The sequence below is a fragment of the Salmo trutta genome, chromosome 7 (assembly GCF_901001165.1).
Source record: "Salmo trutta chromosome 7, fSalTru1.1, whole genome shotgun sequence".
Taxonomy (NCBI): domain Eukaryota; kingdom Metazoa; phylum Chordata; class Actinopteri; order Salmoniformes; family Salmonidae; genus Salmo; species Salmo trutta.
Window position 1 is genome coordinate 9,264,872 of NC_042963.1, and position 19,240 is coordinate 9,284,111.

Genomic DNA, 19,240 nt, shown 5'->3' on the forward strand with positions numbered 1-19,240 from the left:
CTGGACCCCTCCAATGTAGACAGTCTTCCTCCTCTTCCATCTCCTCCTTAGTGTGTGTTGAACCTTTCCCCTCCTCCTCCTCCTCATCATCATCATCATCATCATCATCATCAGGTGCACAAAGGGATTCATGTGTCCTTGGCTCTGTTGAAAGAAGAGGGCATCAGAACAATGAGACATCTATTCAAACAACAGGGTTGGTGCATTATACATTATATATGTATCATATTATAATAATATGACATTCCACAGAGACATGAAAATAAACACTATTCAGAAGAGGATAGATGGCCATCCAGTGGCTATTTATCCACTTTCGTCTTATTCAACCTGTGTGAGTGTGTGTCATAGTTACCACCGCTCTGATATCCAAAAGTTATTTCCGGCTGTATGTAATAACACAAAAAACATTCTGGGCTAATAATGTAAGAAATAACAAATATGTTTTTTTTTAAAAATGTTTGCTAAGTTGTTTAGGAGCTAGAAGCAGAGCTGCCATGTCTATCAGCGCCATCCATCCAGAGGACAGGACACTGTGTGTGTGTGTGTGTGTGGCGCTCGCAATTCGTCACACTTGAGTGTGTATGTGTGTGTACAATGAGTCTACTCCACACATACTTTCCTCATCATTGGCGGTTCCTGTCTGTTGATCAAAGCCCTCAGAATAAAGCCTCCATAGCTGTGTAACACAACACCTCAGCACGGAGATGGACCCTTTGATTCTCCAAGCGACACCACAGACAGAAAACCTCATTAGAGACGATGTCTAGTGATCTCTCCCTCTCTGCCTCTGTCGCATAAAGGCAAACCACCTCCAACAAAGACACAGACGGAGTATACACTCTAATCACTGTCATCAATATCCCTGTCTGTCTTTGATGAAGGTGATTACTGAATCTCTCTCTCTGATCAGTGTTCACTGTGTAGGGAGAACTCTGAACCTCCTTTTTGACTTTGGTATCATACACTTTACCTCCACTGTGTTCCTACCTAGCAGAATGGGCTGATTATTAGCCATTAGCTTAATCAGAGGGACTCTCCCGCCCCTGCCCCCCTCACCTTCTCCCCTTCCCCAAATCCCTCCCCATCAACCCACCCCAATAACACCTCGGCCTTGTGCACAAAGGGCATGTTTACCATTGCATTCTTGCTCAGATAAACAGCGATAGCTCTCGATCGATACCCAGCCATAAACGTCTGCCCACGTGACGCCCTCAGAGAGGTGCTGTTATTAATGTAACAGTTGAAGATTAGATCTGTATCGTCAAAAAAAACAAAAAAAAAAAACATTGCCCGCCCCCTCCTCCCTAAAACCCACCCACCCCGTCCAACTCTCCATCCCACCCCATACACACACACTCAGCCTGTCCCAGCACATCAGCCCGACACTACTAACCCTCCCTCCCTGCCTAAACAGTCCCATTATTTTCAGCTATAAATCACATTGAATGGCATATTGATTTTATCATGCAGTGCTCAGCTGGGGGACTGGAGCTGGAACCACAGTTATTGCGTTTAATATTATCAATATTATCTCCCATATCATCTGAGCCGAGGAGGCAGGTATCAGGAGTCGACGACAGAGACTTTTCTACCGCCTCCTCCTCCCCCCTCTCTACCTCCTCCTCTCCTTCTCTGCCCCCCCCAACCGAGACAGCCTCTATCAATCTGATAAGCAGAGCTTCCCCTGTCACACCTGCAGGGCAAAGACACCCAACAACCAGAACTTCTAAACCCTCTTTCTCATCCCCAACTCACTGTGTGTCCTCCCCCCTACTGCATTGTTGACCTCTGCTCTTAACTCATGTTAAGTCACTGGTGAACTCCACTGGTTCCCACAGAAACAAACTTGAGCACAAAGGCCCTGTGAAGAGAAAGAGTTATTTGGACCAGCAGTGGGCTCTCTTACTCACTAGTTTTGACTACCATATTTTTTATTATCCTAATAAGGTCTCAGACAAGGGTCCTTGTTTCAGTAAGAGTTCCTGTATCACCTGTAGACCATAGATCTCATCAAACACAGAGAATAAAGGAACATTGAAAGGAAGCAGTCATACCACGACAGAGACAGATGGATTGAGCAGATGAGTAGCGTATGTGTGTGTGCATGTGCAAAGGTGCCTTCTTTGTTCATTGCAAATTAATACATTTGTTTTTCTGTCTAGAAGATGAACACAGAGCGGGTCCTGTTACTGGTAGAATGTGTTTTTCTCTCTAAGTTATCAGGAGCTTATCGCCTGTGTCTCTCTCTCCCAGATGGTGGATAAGGGACCTTGCCTTTATTAGCCAGCGCTGGCCCGATAAAGACCTGGTATTGATCCCAGGTTGAAAGAGCAGGTCCGTCAAACACGGCTGATTTACAGAGAGCTGATAATGGCAGGACCGGGCAACCGAGGAACCAGAGAGAGAGCTAAATCAACAAGGTGACGTGTCGCTTTTCTCCATTCAGTTTGGGGGGGGGGGGGGGGACAAAGACACAAGAAAAAAACCACAAAAATACAAGCTTTATTTGTCTCTGAAATGTAATCGACGTCCTATTCTCCATCGCACGCACACACACACACACTTAATTCTCTCATCCTCACCTGCAGCACACAAGCTGAAACCAACACACAACCCTGGGTAATCTTTAATCTAGTCTCGATTAACACCTGACAGAATTTCCATGGGTTTATCAAACCAAGCCAACCAGCAGACGCTTATCACTCCAGCCCAAAATTTCACAAGAGCAGGAATTTGTCTTTTTAAAAAAGAAATACAGAACTCTGTAATAACTCAAAAGAATATGATTCGAAGATAGCCCTATTTGGTAAAAGACAAAGTCCATATTATGGCAAGAACAGCTCAAATAAGCAAAGAGAAACAACAGTCCATCATTACTTTAAGACATGAAGCTCAGTCAATTCGGAACATTTCAAAAACTTTGAAAGTTTCTTCAAGTGCAGTTGCAAAAACCATGATGAAACTGGCCCTCATGAGGACCACCACAGGAAAGGAAGACCCAGAGATACCTCTGCTGCAGAGTTTATTAAAGTTTATTAAAGTTACCAGCCTCAGAAATTGCAGCCCAAATAAATGCTTCAGAGTTCAAGTAACAGACACATCTCAACATCAACTGTTCAGAGGAGACTGTGTAAATCAGGCCTTCATGGTCGCATTGCTGCAAAGAAACCACTACTTAAGGAAACCAATAATAAGAAGAGACTTGCTTGGGCCAAGAAACATGAGCAATGGACATTAGACCGGTGGAAATCTGTCCTTTGGTCTGTCTGATGTGTTCAAATTTTTTATTTTTGGTTCCAACCGCTGTGTCTTTGTGAGAAGGCAAATTAGTTGAACAAATGATCTCCGCATGTGTGGTCCCACTGTGAAGCATGGCGGAGGTGGTTTGATGGTGCTTTGCTGGTGACAATGTCTGTGATTTATTTTGAATTCAAGGCACACATAACCAGCATGGCTACAGCATTCGGTGCGATATGCGATCCCATCTGGTTTGCGCTTAGTGCAACTGTCCTCTTGAAAAACAAATGATAATGACCCAACACACCTCCAGGCTGTATAAGGGCTATATGACCAAGAAGGAGAGTGATGGACTGCTGCATCAGATGACCTGGCCTCCACAATCACCTGACCTCAATCCAATTGAGATGGTTTTGGATGAGTTGGACCGCAGAGTGAAGGAAAAGCAGCCAACAAGTGCTAGGCATATCTGGGAACTCCTTCAAGACTGTTGGAAAAGCATTTCAAGTGAAGCTGCTTGAGAGTGTGCAAAGCTGTCATCAAAGCAAAGGGTGGATACTTTGAAGAATCTAAAATATATTTTGATTCGTTTAGCACATCTTTGGTTATTACATGATTCCATATGTGTTATTTCATAGTTTGTCTCCACTATTATTCTACAATGCAGAAAATAGTAGAAGAAAGAAAAACCCTTGAATGAGTAGGTGTCCAAACTTTTGGCTGGTATTGTATGTACATGTAAAAGTATCTTTTCAACATTCATTGATGGTGTGCCCCTATTCTGTATAGTTTTGGTTAACAATTAACAAGTAGTGGGATATTGGGATATGATGAGTTTATGGGTATTAGTGGTTACATAGCACTGGCAGTTGATTTGAGAGAGTATAGAACTTATTACCCAGGAACCACATAACGTATATTTTAACTTACAACTAATAAAGAAATCATAATGAGTAGGGGGAATCAATCAAATCATCAATGCAAATATTACATAATAGAGTCAACATAACAGCCGCAGTCATACCTACAGTAGTGAAGACAGCTGAATAGATAAATAATTACTACAAAAAATATGACTGAGACCGAGACAGAAGACTGAGGACTGAGGACTGAGACGATGCTATCAATATATCTCCAAGATCCTGGTGCCATCACAGAAGACAACTGTTGTATGAATCAACTGAAATGATGAGCTCACCACAGATAGTTCCACAGAATGAAACAGGGCACTTGCCAAGAAGTGGTCATACCCTGGGGCAGAATCAAAAGCAATGGTTCAGTGAGAAAAACCAGGGAACTGCCACTGGCAGTAGTATTTGAGTGGCATATGAGCCGTTTGGCAATAGTGGCAGAGAGCCAGGTCATTCACAGCATCTCAGCAAGCTACAGTACCAGCCATGAGCTAAGACATTGTGAGAAGCAGTGGATCTGCTCAGATGCCACCAGGTATTCACTGAGTTGTGTTGCATGGTTATAAGAGGATAGCTGTTTGTTTCTCAGTGCTGCCCCGGGCTGAGAGAGCTCACCTTCATTGTACAGGGGGGTATATGGTGGTGTACTGGTGCTGTCACATTCTGCTGAGTCTGAGGCTCCGCCCTCATCGCCCGATAGGCTGACGTCGTCAGGTGTGTTGTCCTCACCACCCTCCAGGTCACCAATAGAACCTTACAGAAGAAACAAGAGGGAACATTTAATTGAATTGAAAATCTTTACTCATTTATATGAAGGCATTAACCACTAACCCACAGCACAATAACATCAGGTGAAGGAATCCATACCCCAATTCATGACTATATATTTAGCCATTTGAATTGAATACAGTGAAACTAGAATATTGTGCTGTCACAACCTCAGTAGAGATTACTGAACAGAAAGCTCTGAAGTGGTTACATTTTTCATTTCATGTCCCTTGTAAAATTGATCTCATGGAATTAGGAGTGCCCCAAAAAATTAAGGATATCAAATTCTGCACAACAGATTCAGTAATGTGTGAAAAAAATAAGTGCTATTCCCTGAATGCAACATTTTTAATACATTTTATATTTGGTACACTAAAGCGGTTTTACTAATGTCATAAGATAATTAACTCACACCTGATATTGTATTTCTATAATCCCTGCTGACTACCTGCCGATTATGTTGCTGAGCTCTTTTAGACCAGTGAGGATAGCCTAAATTAAAGCATAATAATATCATGCTTTAATAATAATGCTAATAATGCTTTAAAATAATAAAATGAATTGATATGCATTCTTCTAATAATTATAATCCAGACTAAGTAAAACCAAGGATGAGAACACAAAACCTCTCCTTGTTTTCATCAGACCCAATCCCCATCATCACTGTGCTGCTCTTCATAGTCTCATTCTATTGGTGCAGGTCGGGAACAGCTCTCTCCTCACATGCTTTCACTCTACTGTCACACACAGAAAAGGTTCTACATGAGACCACTCTAATTATTAAAGCCCACCAGTATTTCAAATCGGATTGGATGCCACAACTCTCTGTAGACATAACGTTACAGCCTATTCCCAGGAGAGCACAGAGATTATTAATTCATCTCCGGCCCTATTCCATAAAGACGATTAGGAACCGTCAAATCGGTGTAAATGGTTATTCTACTGATTACCATGGGAGAAAATAAACAACAAATGCAAACAAAGGCATTGCAATTAAGTCTTGGGGCACAACACAATTTTTAACAAGTACATTTTTGTCAAATTAATACTGGATATTAAAATGGGATTTTACCCCATAGTTTGTCAATTAATTCCCATGAGGTTGTGATGAGCGAAGTGGGATTGTTCCAAGCTAAAGCCATGACTGGGGGCGTATATATTTACACTCCTAGAACAAAAAGGCCTATAATCTAGACAAAGCACACAACAATACCCGTGAATAAAGAGTCTTGTAGAAAAAGAGAAAGGCAATTTTTCTAATTCTGTTAATTTCACTTCCAAGCAATTAAAACGAGGCAGAGATAATGCTTGGAAACAATCGCTGCCTGACAAAGTGTTTCTGTCTTTGTAAATGAAACATCTTTAGGCTAATTTTGACTTCCACGCCTGCATGGTTCACTGTTTCAGATAAATTGAACAGTTAGATTTGGACCTTAATACTAAATAAAAAAAAGATGAAAGAAAAAAGATCGATCCCGAACACAATATTTTAGAATTATGTGGCTTGAGCTTTGGTAGATCAAATTTTCAGTATCTGTGAGGACATTTTCATACAATTAATTTTCCTTTAATAATAATTGTACAAAGGGACTTCTCTGTATAAAATTCCAATTATATTTCTTGTTAAAGATGTAAGTTTGAATTATGATTTCTTTCCTCATTACTGTTCTGGTTTAATGAACCAATCGCCGCATCACTGCTTTCAGACATCAAATTGTGGGGAATAAGTTTAAACTTTTGCCTCATTTATCCACAAAAAAATATAATATTTATCCCTCTTCAGGATAGTTGGAAGAAAGGACAGTACAGGTTACTTGATAAGCATTGTACCATCCTACATCATCTGAACTTCTCAAAAGTTATAACCACAAATTGTTTAAAACTCACAGAATAAATGGACTGTTAAACAATTCAGAATTAGACTTAACAAATAAAAAATGTATGAATTTGTTAACCAATCATATTAGGTATATTAAGTAACTGAAAACAACACAGAAATATGTCACACAATGGAGAGATGTAGCCTAGTATCATTTCAGGAGCAAATGTCTGGACTGTCAATCAAGTATTGAAACATGTAGTATATAACCTGACCTGATACCATTAGCCAAATTCTGAAATAAGTCTCAAGTCATTCATGTGCGTGCACTCACACTCACACTAACCTGCATGCATCTGTGACACAGAATTTTCATCATAAAGACAGTGAAAAAGAAAGATAGAGTGGGGTGGGGTGGGGGGGAACTCAGAGCAGCCAGCAAACTCCATCTGCCACTCTAATACGCACAGAACAAAGTGTTGAGCTGATGAAGGCAGAGGAGATACTGCTTTATTAACTTGCCGTCCACATCAAACCTGTGTGCTCAGCAGCGGTGATTAAACACAGAGACAACACATCAAACCTGTGTGCTCAGCAGCGGTGATTAAACACAGAGACAACACATCAAACCTGCGTGCTCAACAAGCCTGATTAAACAGTCGCCGTGCCTCGCCAGCTCTTACACTAATAATCATCTTACAAAACAGCAGAACAAGAAGAGAAGCGCTACTTGTATCAGACAATCAGACACTTGTGAGAAAGAAGAAAACCTTAAAGGAGGATATTTAGAGTGAGTGAGAGAGGCCCCTTAGTATGTACTCTTGAAGAGGGAACTAGGCTACCTGACATAGAGTCACATGCTGAAGAGGAGCCTCTTATTGATCAGAGTAAAGGGAATGACGAAGGGTTGAGTAAATATTATTTTAACTTCAGTTCTATCAGGTCTTTCAAGCTTGAACCATCAAGAGGGTTTAAAGCCCACTTCAATTATCAGAATTCGGCTTTTGTTATACTTTTCAAAAAATGTAGTCATTGCGATCGGATTGATTTCTCTAATTTGATATCTAGGTGAAATAAAAAATAGATTTCCTTTGATCCGAGGCAAGTAATGATGAATGACTTCATTGATTACACCGTAAATGTAAAAAAATCTAGCAAAATGTATAGAAATTGACGGTGATACCAAGTAACAGCGCCTGTCCCGTATTTAAAGGACCAAGATGGTGCCGGAGAAGAACGCTGATGTTTTACGTGTTCCTAACCAATTGTGTTTTTTTCTATGTAACTAATTTTTGTACTTATTTTGTACATAATATTGCTGCTACCGTCTCTTATGGCCGGAAATAACCTGTGGACATCAGAACAGCGATTGCTCACCACGAACTGGCAGAATACTATTTTTCTTTTAACGAGTCTGACAAGCCTGACGTGAATGGCATACTGCTTTCCCGGGAACAGGTCAAGATCCCCGTCATTTGCGTGAAGAGAAGGCGGAGAAAAAGGGTCCGGAGTTCGGGCTGCCTTCTGAGAATTCGTAGGCGATCGAATAAACCCCCACTGCCTTCCATTCTGCTTGCAAACGTACAATCTTTGTAAATCGATGACCCACAGGGAAGACTAAACTACCAACGGGACATTAAAAACTGTAATATCTTATGCTTCACGGAGTCGTGGCTGAACGACGACAGCTGGCTGGTTATACGCTGTATCGGTGGGATAGAACAGCGGCGTCTGGTAAGACAAGGGGTGGCGAACTATGTATTTTTGTAAATAACAGCTGGTGCACGATATCTAAGGAAGTCTCAAGGTTTTGCTCGCCTGAGGTAGAGTATCTCATGATAAGCTGTAGACCACACTACACACCTAGAGAGTTTTCACCTGTATTTTTCATAGCAGTCTACATACCACCATAGACAAATGCTGGCACTCAATGAGCTGTATTCCGCCATAAGCAAACAGGAAAACGCTCAGCCAGAGGCAGTGCTCCTAGTGGCCGGGGACTTTAATACAGGGAAACTTAAATCCGTCTAACCAAATTTCTATTAGCATATTAAATGTGCAACCGGAGAGAAAAAAAAAAACTCTGGACCACATTTACTCCAAAAACAGAGATACATACAAAACTCTCCCTCGCCCCCCATTTGGCAAATCTGACCATAATTCTATCCTGATTCCTGCTTACAAGCAAAAATTAAAGCAGGAAGCACCAGTGAGTCGGTCAATAAAAAAGTGGTCAGATGAAGCAGATGCTAAGCTACAGGACTGTTTTGCTAGCACAGACTGGAATATGTTCCAGGATTCTTCCAATGACATTGAGAAGTACACCACAGTCATTGGCTTCATCAATAAGTGCATCGATGACATCATCCCCACAGTGACCGAACGTACATTCCCCAACCAGAAGCCATGGATTACAGACAACATCCTCACTGAGCTAAATGCTAGAGCCGCAGCTTTCAGGGAGCAGGACTCTAACCCGGAAGCTTAAAAGAAATCCTGCTATGCTCTCCGATGAACTATCAAACAGGCAAAGCATCAATACAGGACTAAGATCGAATCTTACTACACCGGCTCTGACGCTAGTCGGATGTGGCAGGGTTTGCAAACCATTACAGACTAAAGGGAAGCACAGCCGCAAGCTGCCCACTGACACAAGCCTACCAGACGAGCTAAACTACTTCTATGCTAGCTTCGAGGCAATAACACTGAAACATGCATGAGAGCACCAGCTGTTCCGGAAGACTATGTGATCACGCTTTCCGCAGCCCGTGTGAGTAAGACCTTAAACAGGTCAAAATTCACAAGGCCGCAGGGCCAGACGGATTACCAGGACGTGTACTGCGGGCATGCGCTGACCAACTGGCAAGTGTCTTCATTGACATTTTCAACCTCTCCCTGTCCGAGTCTGTAATACCAACATGTGTTAAACAGACCACCATAGTGCCTGTGCCCAAGATCACTAAGGTAACCTGCCTAAATGACTACCGACCCATAGCACTCATGTCTATAACCATGAAGTACTTTGAAATGCTGGTCATGGCTCACATCAACACCATTATCCCAGAAAACCTAGATCAACCCCAATTTGCATACCGCCCTGACAGATCCACAGATGATGCAATCTCTATTGCAGTCCACACTGCCCTTTCCCACCTGGACAAAAGGAACACCTATGTGAGAATGCTATTCATTAACTACAGCTCAGCGTTCAACACCATAGTTCCCTCAAAGCTCATCACTAAGCTAAGGACCCTGGGACTAAACACCTCCCTCTGCAACTGGAACCTGGACTTCCTGATGGGCCGCCCCCAGGTGGTACGGGTAGATAACAACACATCCGCCACGCTGTTTCTCAACACAGGGGCCCCTCAGGGATGCATGCTCAGTCCCCTCCTGTACTCCCTGTTCACTCATGACTGCACGGTCAGGCACGACTACAACACAATCATTAAGTTTGCCGATGACAACAGTGGTAGGCCTGATTACCGACAACAGCCTAGAGGGAGGAGGTCAGAGACCTGGCCGTGTGGTGCCAGGACAACATCCTCCCTCAACGTGATCAAGACAAAGGAGATGATTGTGGTCTACAGGAAAAAAAAGGACCGAGCACGTCCCCATTCTCATCGACAGGGCTGTAGTGGAGCAAGTTGAGAGTTTGAAGTTCCTTGCTGTCCACATGACCAACAAACTAACATGGTCCAAGCACACCAAGACAGTCATGAAGACGGCACGACAAAACCTATTCCCCCTCAGGAGACTGAAAAGATTTGGCATGGGTCCTCAGATCCTCAAAAGGTTCTACAGCTGCACCATCGAGAGTATCCTGACTGGTTGCATCACCTCCTGGTATGGCAACTGCTCGGCCTCCGACCGCAAGGCACTACAGAGGGTAGTGCGTACGGCCCAGTACATCACTGGGGCCAAGCTTCCTGCCATCCAGGACCTCTATACCAGGCGGTGTCAGAGGAAAGCCCTAAAAATTGTCAAAGACTCCAGCCATCCTAGTCATAGATTGTTCTCTCTGCTACCGCACGGCAAGCAGTACCGGAGCGCCAAGTCTAGGTCCAAGAGGCTTCTAAACAGCTTCTACCCCCAAGCCGTAAGACTCCTGAACATGTAATGGCTACCCAGACTATTTGCATTGCCCCGACCCACCCTTCTTTTACACTGCTGCTACTCTGTTGTTATCATCTATGCAAAGTCACTTTAATAACTCTACCTACACAACTGTTCAAACGTTTGGGGTCACATAGAAATGTCCTTGTTTTTGAAAGAAAAGCTAATTTTTTGGCCACTAAAATAACATCAAATTGATCAGAAAAACAGTGTAGAAATTGTTAATGTTGTAAATGACCATTGTAGCTGTAAACGTCTGACTTTTAATGGAATATCTACATAGGCGTACAGAGGCCCATTATCAGCAACCATCACTCATGTGTTCCAATGGCACTTTGTGTTAGCTAATCCAAGTTTATCATTTTAAAAGGCTAATTGATCATTAGAAAACCCTTTTGCAATGATGTTAGCACAGTTGAAAACTGTTGTTCTGATTAAAGAAGCAATAAAACTGGCCTTCTTTTGACTAGTTGAGTATCTGGAGCATCAGCATTTGTGGGTTCGATTACAGGCTCAAAATGTCCAGAAACAAAGAACTTCCTTCTGAAACTCATCAGTCTATTCTTGTTCTGAGAAATGAAGGCTATTCCATGCGAGAAATATCAAGAAACTGAAGATCTGGTACAACGCTCTGTACTACTCCCTTCACAGAACAGCGCAAACTGGCTCTAACCAGAATAGAAAGAGGAGTGGGAGGCCCCGGTGCACAACTGAGCAAGAGGACAAGTACATTAGAGTGTCTAGTTTGAGAAACAGACGCCTCACAAGTTCTCAACTGGCAGCTTCATTAAATAGTACCCGCAAAACACCAGTCTCAACGTTAACAGTGAAGAGGCGACTTCGGGATGCTGGCCTTCTAGGCAGAGTTCCTCTGTCCAGTGACTGTGTTCTTTTGCCCATCTTAATCTTTTCTTTTTATTGGCCAGTCGGAGATATGGCTTTTTCTGCCTAGAAGGCCAGCATCCCGAAGTCGCCTCTTCACTGTTGACGTTGAGACTCGTGTTTTGCTGATAATGGGCCTCTGTACGCCTATGTAGATATTCCATAAAACATTTTTTTTTTTTTAAACAGCCGTTTCTAGCTACAATAGTCATTTACAACATTAACAATGTCTACACTGTATTTCTGATAAATTTGATGTTATTTTAATGGACAAAATAAATGTGCTTTTCTTTCAAAAACAAAGAAATGTCTAAGTGACCCCAAACTTTTGAACGGTAGTGTACATGTACATATTACCTCAATTACTGACTAACCAGTGCCCCCGCACATTGACTCTATACCAGTACCCCCTGTATAATCTCGCTATTGTTATTTTACTGCAGCTCTTTAATTACTTGTTACTTTTTATTTATTTTTTATTTTTTAAACTGCATTGTTGGTTAAGGGCTCATAAGTAAGCATTTCACTGTAAGGTCTACACCTGTTGTATTCGGCGCATGTGACTAAAAACATTTGATTTGATATGAAATCCTGGTGACATTGATCGTTCTGAAGATCTCCAAATCTCCTGCGATGATGATTGAGTACTCTGCAGACAGATGAAGGACCAGAGTGCAGTAGGGTGATGGGCGCCACAGGTGACCACAATCCCTGACGTCGCAGATAAGCCCGAGGGCCTCTGGGCTACACTGCTCTGCGCTCTCACTGCCCTGACAGCAGACGAGTGGCAGGAACTCACTCTGGACCGACTGCAGACAGACAGGTGTAGAGAGTCAGGGAGATGGAGGCTCTGAAACAGGCTGGGGCCCGGCACACCACTCTATCTGGGTTTAGAATTACCATACCACTCCCTAGCTGTCTTACCAGCCCTCAGTGAAGACCCAGGCCCACATAGAGGCTATAGAGAGGATCCACAGCCCAGTGGGCAGTCACACACTCTATAATGCCTGTATATGGGGATGAATGGGAAATGAGTATGGTTGGTACACTACATACTTTTCTTCCCATAAAACACAGGTTGTATGAAGAATGTTGGGGTTGTGGAAGAGAAAATAAGTCTTCCATATTTTATTGGCTGCATCTCATGTCATTCCATCACTTTATAAATAAGTAGCATTCCTGTGAGCAGAACTGTCTGTCAAACCACAGCCAGACTAAACACAGTCAGAAAAGATATGAGAGCTATAGCCTGCAACTAAATAGAAAAATATATCTGCATAAAATGTCTGTCAACGCCATCAGTGAATTCATATGAATGACTGATTATAATACTTATGATAATGAGTGTGATTATAATATGATGATAATGCGTGGCAATGATATTCATGTGCACAGGGCATTGGAGCACTTCAAACAGGGCCCGCCTGATCCCAAACGTGGACCACGTGACAGCAGGACGTCAAACATCAAACAGTTAAATCCCCGGACAGAGCACTGAGGTACAGAAGCTTTGACAAACCCCCCCCCCCTTTCCTTTACATCTCCCCAAATTAAATCTCTCTTTTCCCTTTACTACATCCCTCACTCCATCCTACAGTATATAAATCATCCCCCCCATTTCTTCCCTTTCCACCCTGCCATCTCTCTTTTATATTCTTGCTCTCCCGCTTTCTTCCTCTCCCTCCCTCTCTCTCTCTACCCCCCCACCACCCCTCCCTCGCTCTCAGAAAAAACCGCTGTGACTGGGAGCGTCACTCTGTGCGGATAGCTGGGAGCCGTTCTCGGTTATCGGCTCCTGCAGACTCTCTCTGCTGGTCTGATCTGTCTCCTCTTCATTAAGCAAATACGCCGACGTGGAAATGAAAACATAATAGCTATTTGATTTCCAGCGAGATATTTTGCATATTGGTTCGGAGCTGATAGTGGAATTTCATCAAGTCGTTCTATTTTTTTTTTCTTCATTGCTTTAAAAACTGAATTACTGAGCTGGGCGGCTTCAGCAGGATTTCTTTACATTGCTGGGAAGAGAGAAAAAAAAGCATAGTTCCCCAGGAAGACTACTTAAACGATTAAATATCCCCCATTTCCCCTTTTTCTCCTTTTGATAACATGAAATACATTTAAAGAATTCACAGTGCTTTAGGTTCACTATACAAATCAGAGATAGGAAGGAGAAAATTAACTCCTTAATGAGCAGGAGCTCTCTCCCTGATAATGGTCCAGGGGAGACGACGGGGTGAATGAACCCACAGAAAGAGAACGGGACAAGAGAAGGAAAACAGGAAGGAGTCAGTAACATGGAGGGAAACCAGCTTCCTTCTGCCTGGATATCACTCTGTGGGCCCTGAGAGGGCAGGTGTGATGGTAGATAGCACCAAGGTTACCCACTGCCCAGCATCGCCAGTGATGGATTGTCCAGTACAGGGGTATACTTCATGCCCCCATGAGAGAAAAACTACCCCTGCAAGGGGAGATCAACAAACCTCTTCACACCAATCTATCAGATAGCACCACCTCTCAAGAGGACATTTCTGCTGGGCTAAAATAAATCTTCCTCTTGTTTTCCATGTTGGAACATGGTGTTTTTAGCCCTGATAGGGTCCAAGCGTCTTTGAGCCTCATACACATTAACAGCATTACATTCACAATGGCATTCTCACTTTTCATCTAGCTCCACTAGCTACAGTACCTACTAACACAGAATTTTCAGATGTTACAGTAACTGTTAAAGCATTAACTGTTAGCAAAATAAGGTACATGGTGAATGGTGAGGTATAAAACAATATCTGTAATTGCAAGGACATTTTACAAGATTTCATCACCTTTGTTTGGGTGCAGAATACAGATTATTATCATTGAATTTGCATGTCAATACATTTCACACGGCTTAAAATTCAACAGGTTTCTGGTATGGAACATTCAAGAGCACAGCAACATCTAGCTGTGTGACCTAGCTATGACCTGGTGACCTCTCAACCATTTTAGTTATTTGACTATAAACCTCACTGTCCTTGTTCATCTACTTGTAATTACAGTAACTGTTAAAGCATTAACTGTTAGCAAAATAGTAATATCTAACAGTAATGTTCAACAGGTTTAAAATGTATATTATATATGACACTTCATAATCATAATGAGGTTCTTATATGACCAGTGTAGTATATGTTTCCTCTCTAGGATACAGTATGTGGAATGATGTCCCCTCCCTCCCTAGACACACATCACAACGGTTCCTACTTGGCACCTCATCAAACACTCTCCCAGTGAAAGATGGTCATTAATATCAAGGCCATGATACTATCCCATAGAGGTTATATAGGAGGGCAGGTCCTATGATCCACTCATTATAGGATGTACTGTATGTAAGAATGTGTGTTGTGTTGTCTAAAGGGAAAATTGTGTACTGTATGTGCACCTGTTTTCTTGTGTTTAAAATGTCAATTCATTTTAAGAGAAGGTTTTGCGTCACGCTGCCTGTACAAAGGAGGGTTATTATGAATACATTTCTCACTCACACAGAGACATAACCTCCAAAAACAAGACACACACAGACACAAAAACAACCATCATGAAAAACATTGACAACAATTTTCCTTAAATAAGAAAAAAGGACACTGTCCTGCTCGATCTCCTCTCCATGGTCATATTTGCTCTTGGGCAGAGAGTACAGCCAGAGCAGAGCACGAGGGGAGAACCAGGGGGAGTTGAGTTGCCAGGCGGCTTGAGCCGAGACCCTGGACTATTGAAGCCAGGCATGCAGACAAGAGCCAGGCGATAAGCTCCCTGATAAAAGATTGAAAATAGCAGCAGATTTTCACTTTCCCACCGTTCCCAAGATCCATGGGGAGAGGGGGGGGGGAATCAACTACTTATTGCACTGCTCCCTATCTATCCTGAACAACCAGCAAGGCCACTGAGTGGGTATACTGACGCACTCAGACACACACACCCCTCCAATTCAAATTTTTGACTAGTGTGTGTGTGTGTGTGTGTGTGTGTGTGTGTGTGTGTGTGTGTGTGGAAACTGGATAGAGGGACCTTTTGCAATAACATCTTCCTCCATCTTTTGATCCTAATTACATACCCTATTTCACATAAATCTAATGCTCTGGACTTCCAACATACACAAATAAGGTACAAGAGGTTTGAAAATGTATCCTTCTCCTTAGTATAGGAGCCATAAATAGGTAGTGATTCTGGGGACTATAGAGTCCAGCTGTGGGTCTGTATGTTGAAACCAAGCGAATAGCTGGCTGAGCCAATTGAAAAGAGATGCCCCTATTAGAATCAAAATGGGCATTATTATAGGCGTCACTAGGGGGTCGTAAAGGGGTCACTATAGCCTCCCTCGCTCACACACACAAGGTCAATAGATCTTAAGTTTGACTGTTATTTTCCAAAACAGAAACCACAGTAGAACAATCTCTCCACACTCTAGTCTGGAAGGCTAAATATCAGTGATATTTTGTTGCATATTCTTTATCAGACTCTCACATGCTATATAGGAAGTGTCCTTGAGCACCGATGAGAATTTCCACACTCATTCTCATAGAATTTAGGTAATTTTGTGTCAAGTGTCCGTAAGACCTTAGGGCCAAACTCATAACTTGGCTTGGATCCTAACATGGCCTTTTACGCCAATTACACGCACGCTTAAGTAAATCTACACAGGTCCGAGTAGTTCATATCCAAACTTTTAGTTTGGTGCCAGTTTTTCTCTGTGCCATCCAATTTCTGAGCAACACCACTACAAGAATGGAACTGAACGTCCAAACAAAGAAAGACATCTGAGTGAGTCAAGTTAGAATCATCCCCTTAGTAATTACTTATGTGGGAGGGAATATGTGAGAGATCTCATAACAGGAGGATGATTGCAATCCCTCCACCGCTCTCCTCTTTGATCTTAACCCTGAATGAAGATGGGAGGGGGAATGATTATGATGGTATGCAGAGGAGAGGAGAAGAGGAGAGAAGCCTCAACCCACTGCCATTTGTCCTCCACTAACGCTCTCGAAGCTCTGACAGAAACCAGCAGAAGATCTAAGCACCTCCTCCTCCTGGGCCTCGTTCTATCTCGTCCTCTCTTTTTGTCTGAAGTGCCGCGGCCTTCGGTTGGCCGTCTTATCCGAGTGTTGACCCTGATGCCTTAGCTTAATTCTCCAACCAGAGGGGCCTACAACCGTTGCCACTGCTCCAACAGACAAACACTTACACAGATGTTTCTGCTTGCGCGACAGACTAAACACATCCCGAGCCAGAGAAGAAGAAAAAACTGCCCAGATTTGGATCACCAAAACAGTGCTCAAAGTGCAGAGGCTGCTGGGAAGCTGGAGCGAAAGTGACCACCAGTGAACGTGTTGGGGGTTAGGGTTTAGACTAGACTGATATAGCCCTGATAGGAGACGATTAGAGGCCTCGACTCATGGCCTAGCTGCTTTTATCCACTTAACGCTGCTTTACGCAAGCTATTGGATCACTGTGATCTATCTATGCTTTGATATCCAAATTGTTCTGGCTTGTATCTACAGTGTTTGAGTACCTTTAAAATGGTGTTAACTACACAATGTATTTGCTTACTAAGAACGGCAGTATCATAGCCTACTGTTCTCTGAGCATTGCTTTGTGAGTACGCACCTGCTCTTTAACCCACTCAGTATACCGGCAGCCCTGTGGAAGTCACAACTGTGTATTTCTAAGATGTGTAATATCTACACATAACCTGTTAAACCACAATACTCTTTTATTGCTCTCCAGTAATTGTTATGACTTAATTATACATCCTAAAAGAACATAAAAACACTCAACACAGTGGTTACTGCTACTACCCCTGAAGAGAAACCCTGGAAATAGAGGAGCTGCATAGAGACAGGATATACAATAACACTAGTCTTCCACATCACTACATCAAACTGTAACTTACCGAGGCATTGCATGATCATATGACCCATAGGACCATGTCAGTTTATATCGGTCTAACAACAAATTTCAGATTTAGAGATCAACAAAAATAAATTGAAAGGCCAAAAAAAAGAAGGGTACAGAGCGGAAAAAAAGGGACACGGAAAGTTAAAAAAAGGGGCAGAGGAGCGGATGGCAGTTGAAATGTTATCTATCCCTCCTGTCACATGGCTTAAAAAAATAAAGATCCTGGGAGTGTGAGTGTGATAACTCTGTGGAGCATGTAGAGGGGATGTAGAGGAGATAGCATGGGGTTAGCTTGTTAAATATAACCCACTGCATGGCTGGCAGCAGCTAAGAAAGGGGGTATTTTCAAGAGGCAGGGCATCACTGTAGCCCTCACTGCTCTGATAACATCCAGAATGGGGAGAGGGAACACAGCCCAGAAAAGATGCACTCACATCTATGCATCTTCCCTGGTTGCAAAAGGAAGTATCAGCACCCCTCGAACGCAAAAAGTCACAACGGGATTTCTGATGGGAAAAATGTGTTCTTCTCAGATGATGGGAAGATACGGGGGAGTACAGCCAAATGTCAAAGATGATAACTGTAAGAGTGTAGAGAAACAAGTGAACATACACAGTACACACACACACACACACACACACACACACACAATTGAATGCATATACATAAACACAGAAACACATACCATTTGAATATATGGTATATGATTTACTAAATAACCACAATGGATAACTAGCTGTAAAAAGTAGCTGTATAATAGGTTCACACCTTGTAGTTCCCACACACGTTCATTAAAACAAAAACGTCTTGATTACAAACATAGTTATTACTGGTACAAAATGCAATAAAGCTAAATGCTGGGTATTTCCATTGAAAAATAAAATAAAATGAGCACCAACATGTGAGCATATCAAATTGGGTGTCAAATGAAAGCTAAGAGCCTATATTTTGGGGAAATTAAGGCCTAGATACATTTTTCAACCATATTCCATCTTAAAAATTGGGCATAAGTAATGGCTTTGATTTCTGGATAAACAGATGGAAAAGGGTCTTAGAAAACATCTACCAGAAAAAGTCTTAAAAGGTATCAGAAACACATCAGAACACAATAAATATTAACGTACATTTCATTTTGGTGAAATTTAATACCTTCTGTAAGTTTAAGAAATATTGCCTTGTAATTCCGTTACCAAAAATTCATGTATTTTGTAATCTCTCCCTCTAAGTAACAAGTATGGTAGACCTACCAATTAGCTATAGTGATTTCACTGATATCAATTTAGTTTATGAATTATTAAGTGATTAAAACTCGTAACTGGTAACAACATTACCAATAAAATAAATGACTACAAATGCATGGGCTACAATGAGAACTCATAATAGTCACAAACCACAGTTGGGTCACTTGTACTGTCCTCCCTTCCACTGACATACTATTATGTTCAGCTCATAACTGTTCACTTTCCCTTTCTGTCATCTGGTGGTCAAACCACAGACTATTAAAAAAGTCAATCTGGACAACCCCTCCCTCGCTCTATCCCCGCTCTATCCCTCTCTGCCTTTCTCTCCCGCTCTCCAG

The 19,240-nt window shown here is 42.3% G+C and overlaps 1 protein-coding gene across 3 annotated transcripts in view; it reads right to left on the bottom strand.

Moving 5' to 3' along the window:
- Positions 1 to 19,240, bottom strand: part of LOC115196864 (zinc finger protein ZFPM1) — a 78,965-nt gene that overhangs the window by 37,121 nt on the left and 22,604 nt on the right. For all 3 annotated transcript variants that reach the window (XM_029757828.1, XM_029757830.1, XM_029757829.1), the window contains 2 exons: positions 4,767 to 4,904; positions 1 to 144 (listed from right to left, as the gene is read on the bottom strand). In XM_029757828.1, the coding sequence (XP_029613688.1) occupies positions 1 to 144; positions 4,767 to 4,904 (282 nt within the window). The remainder of the gene's footprint in view (positions 145 to 4,766; positions 4,905 to 19,240) is intronic.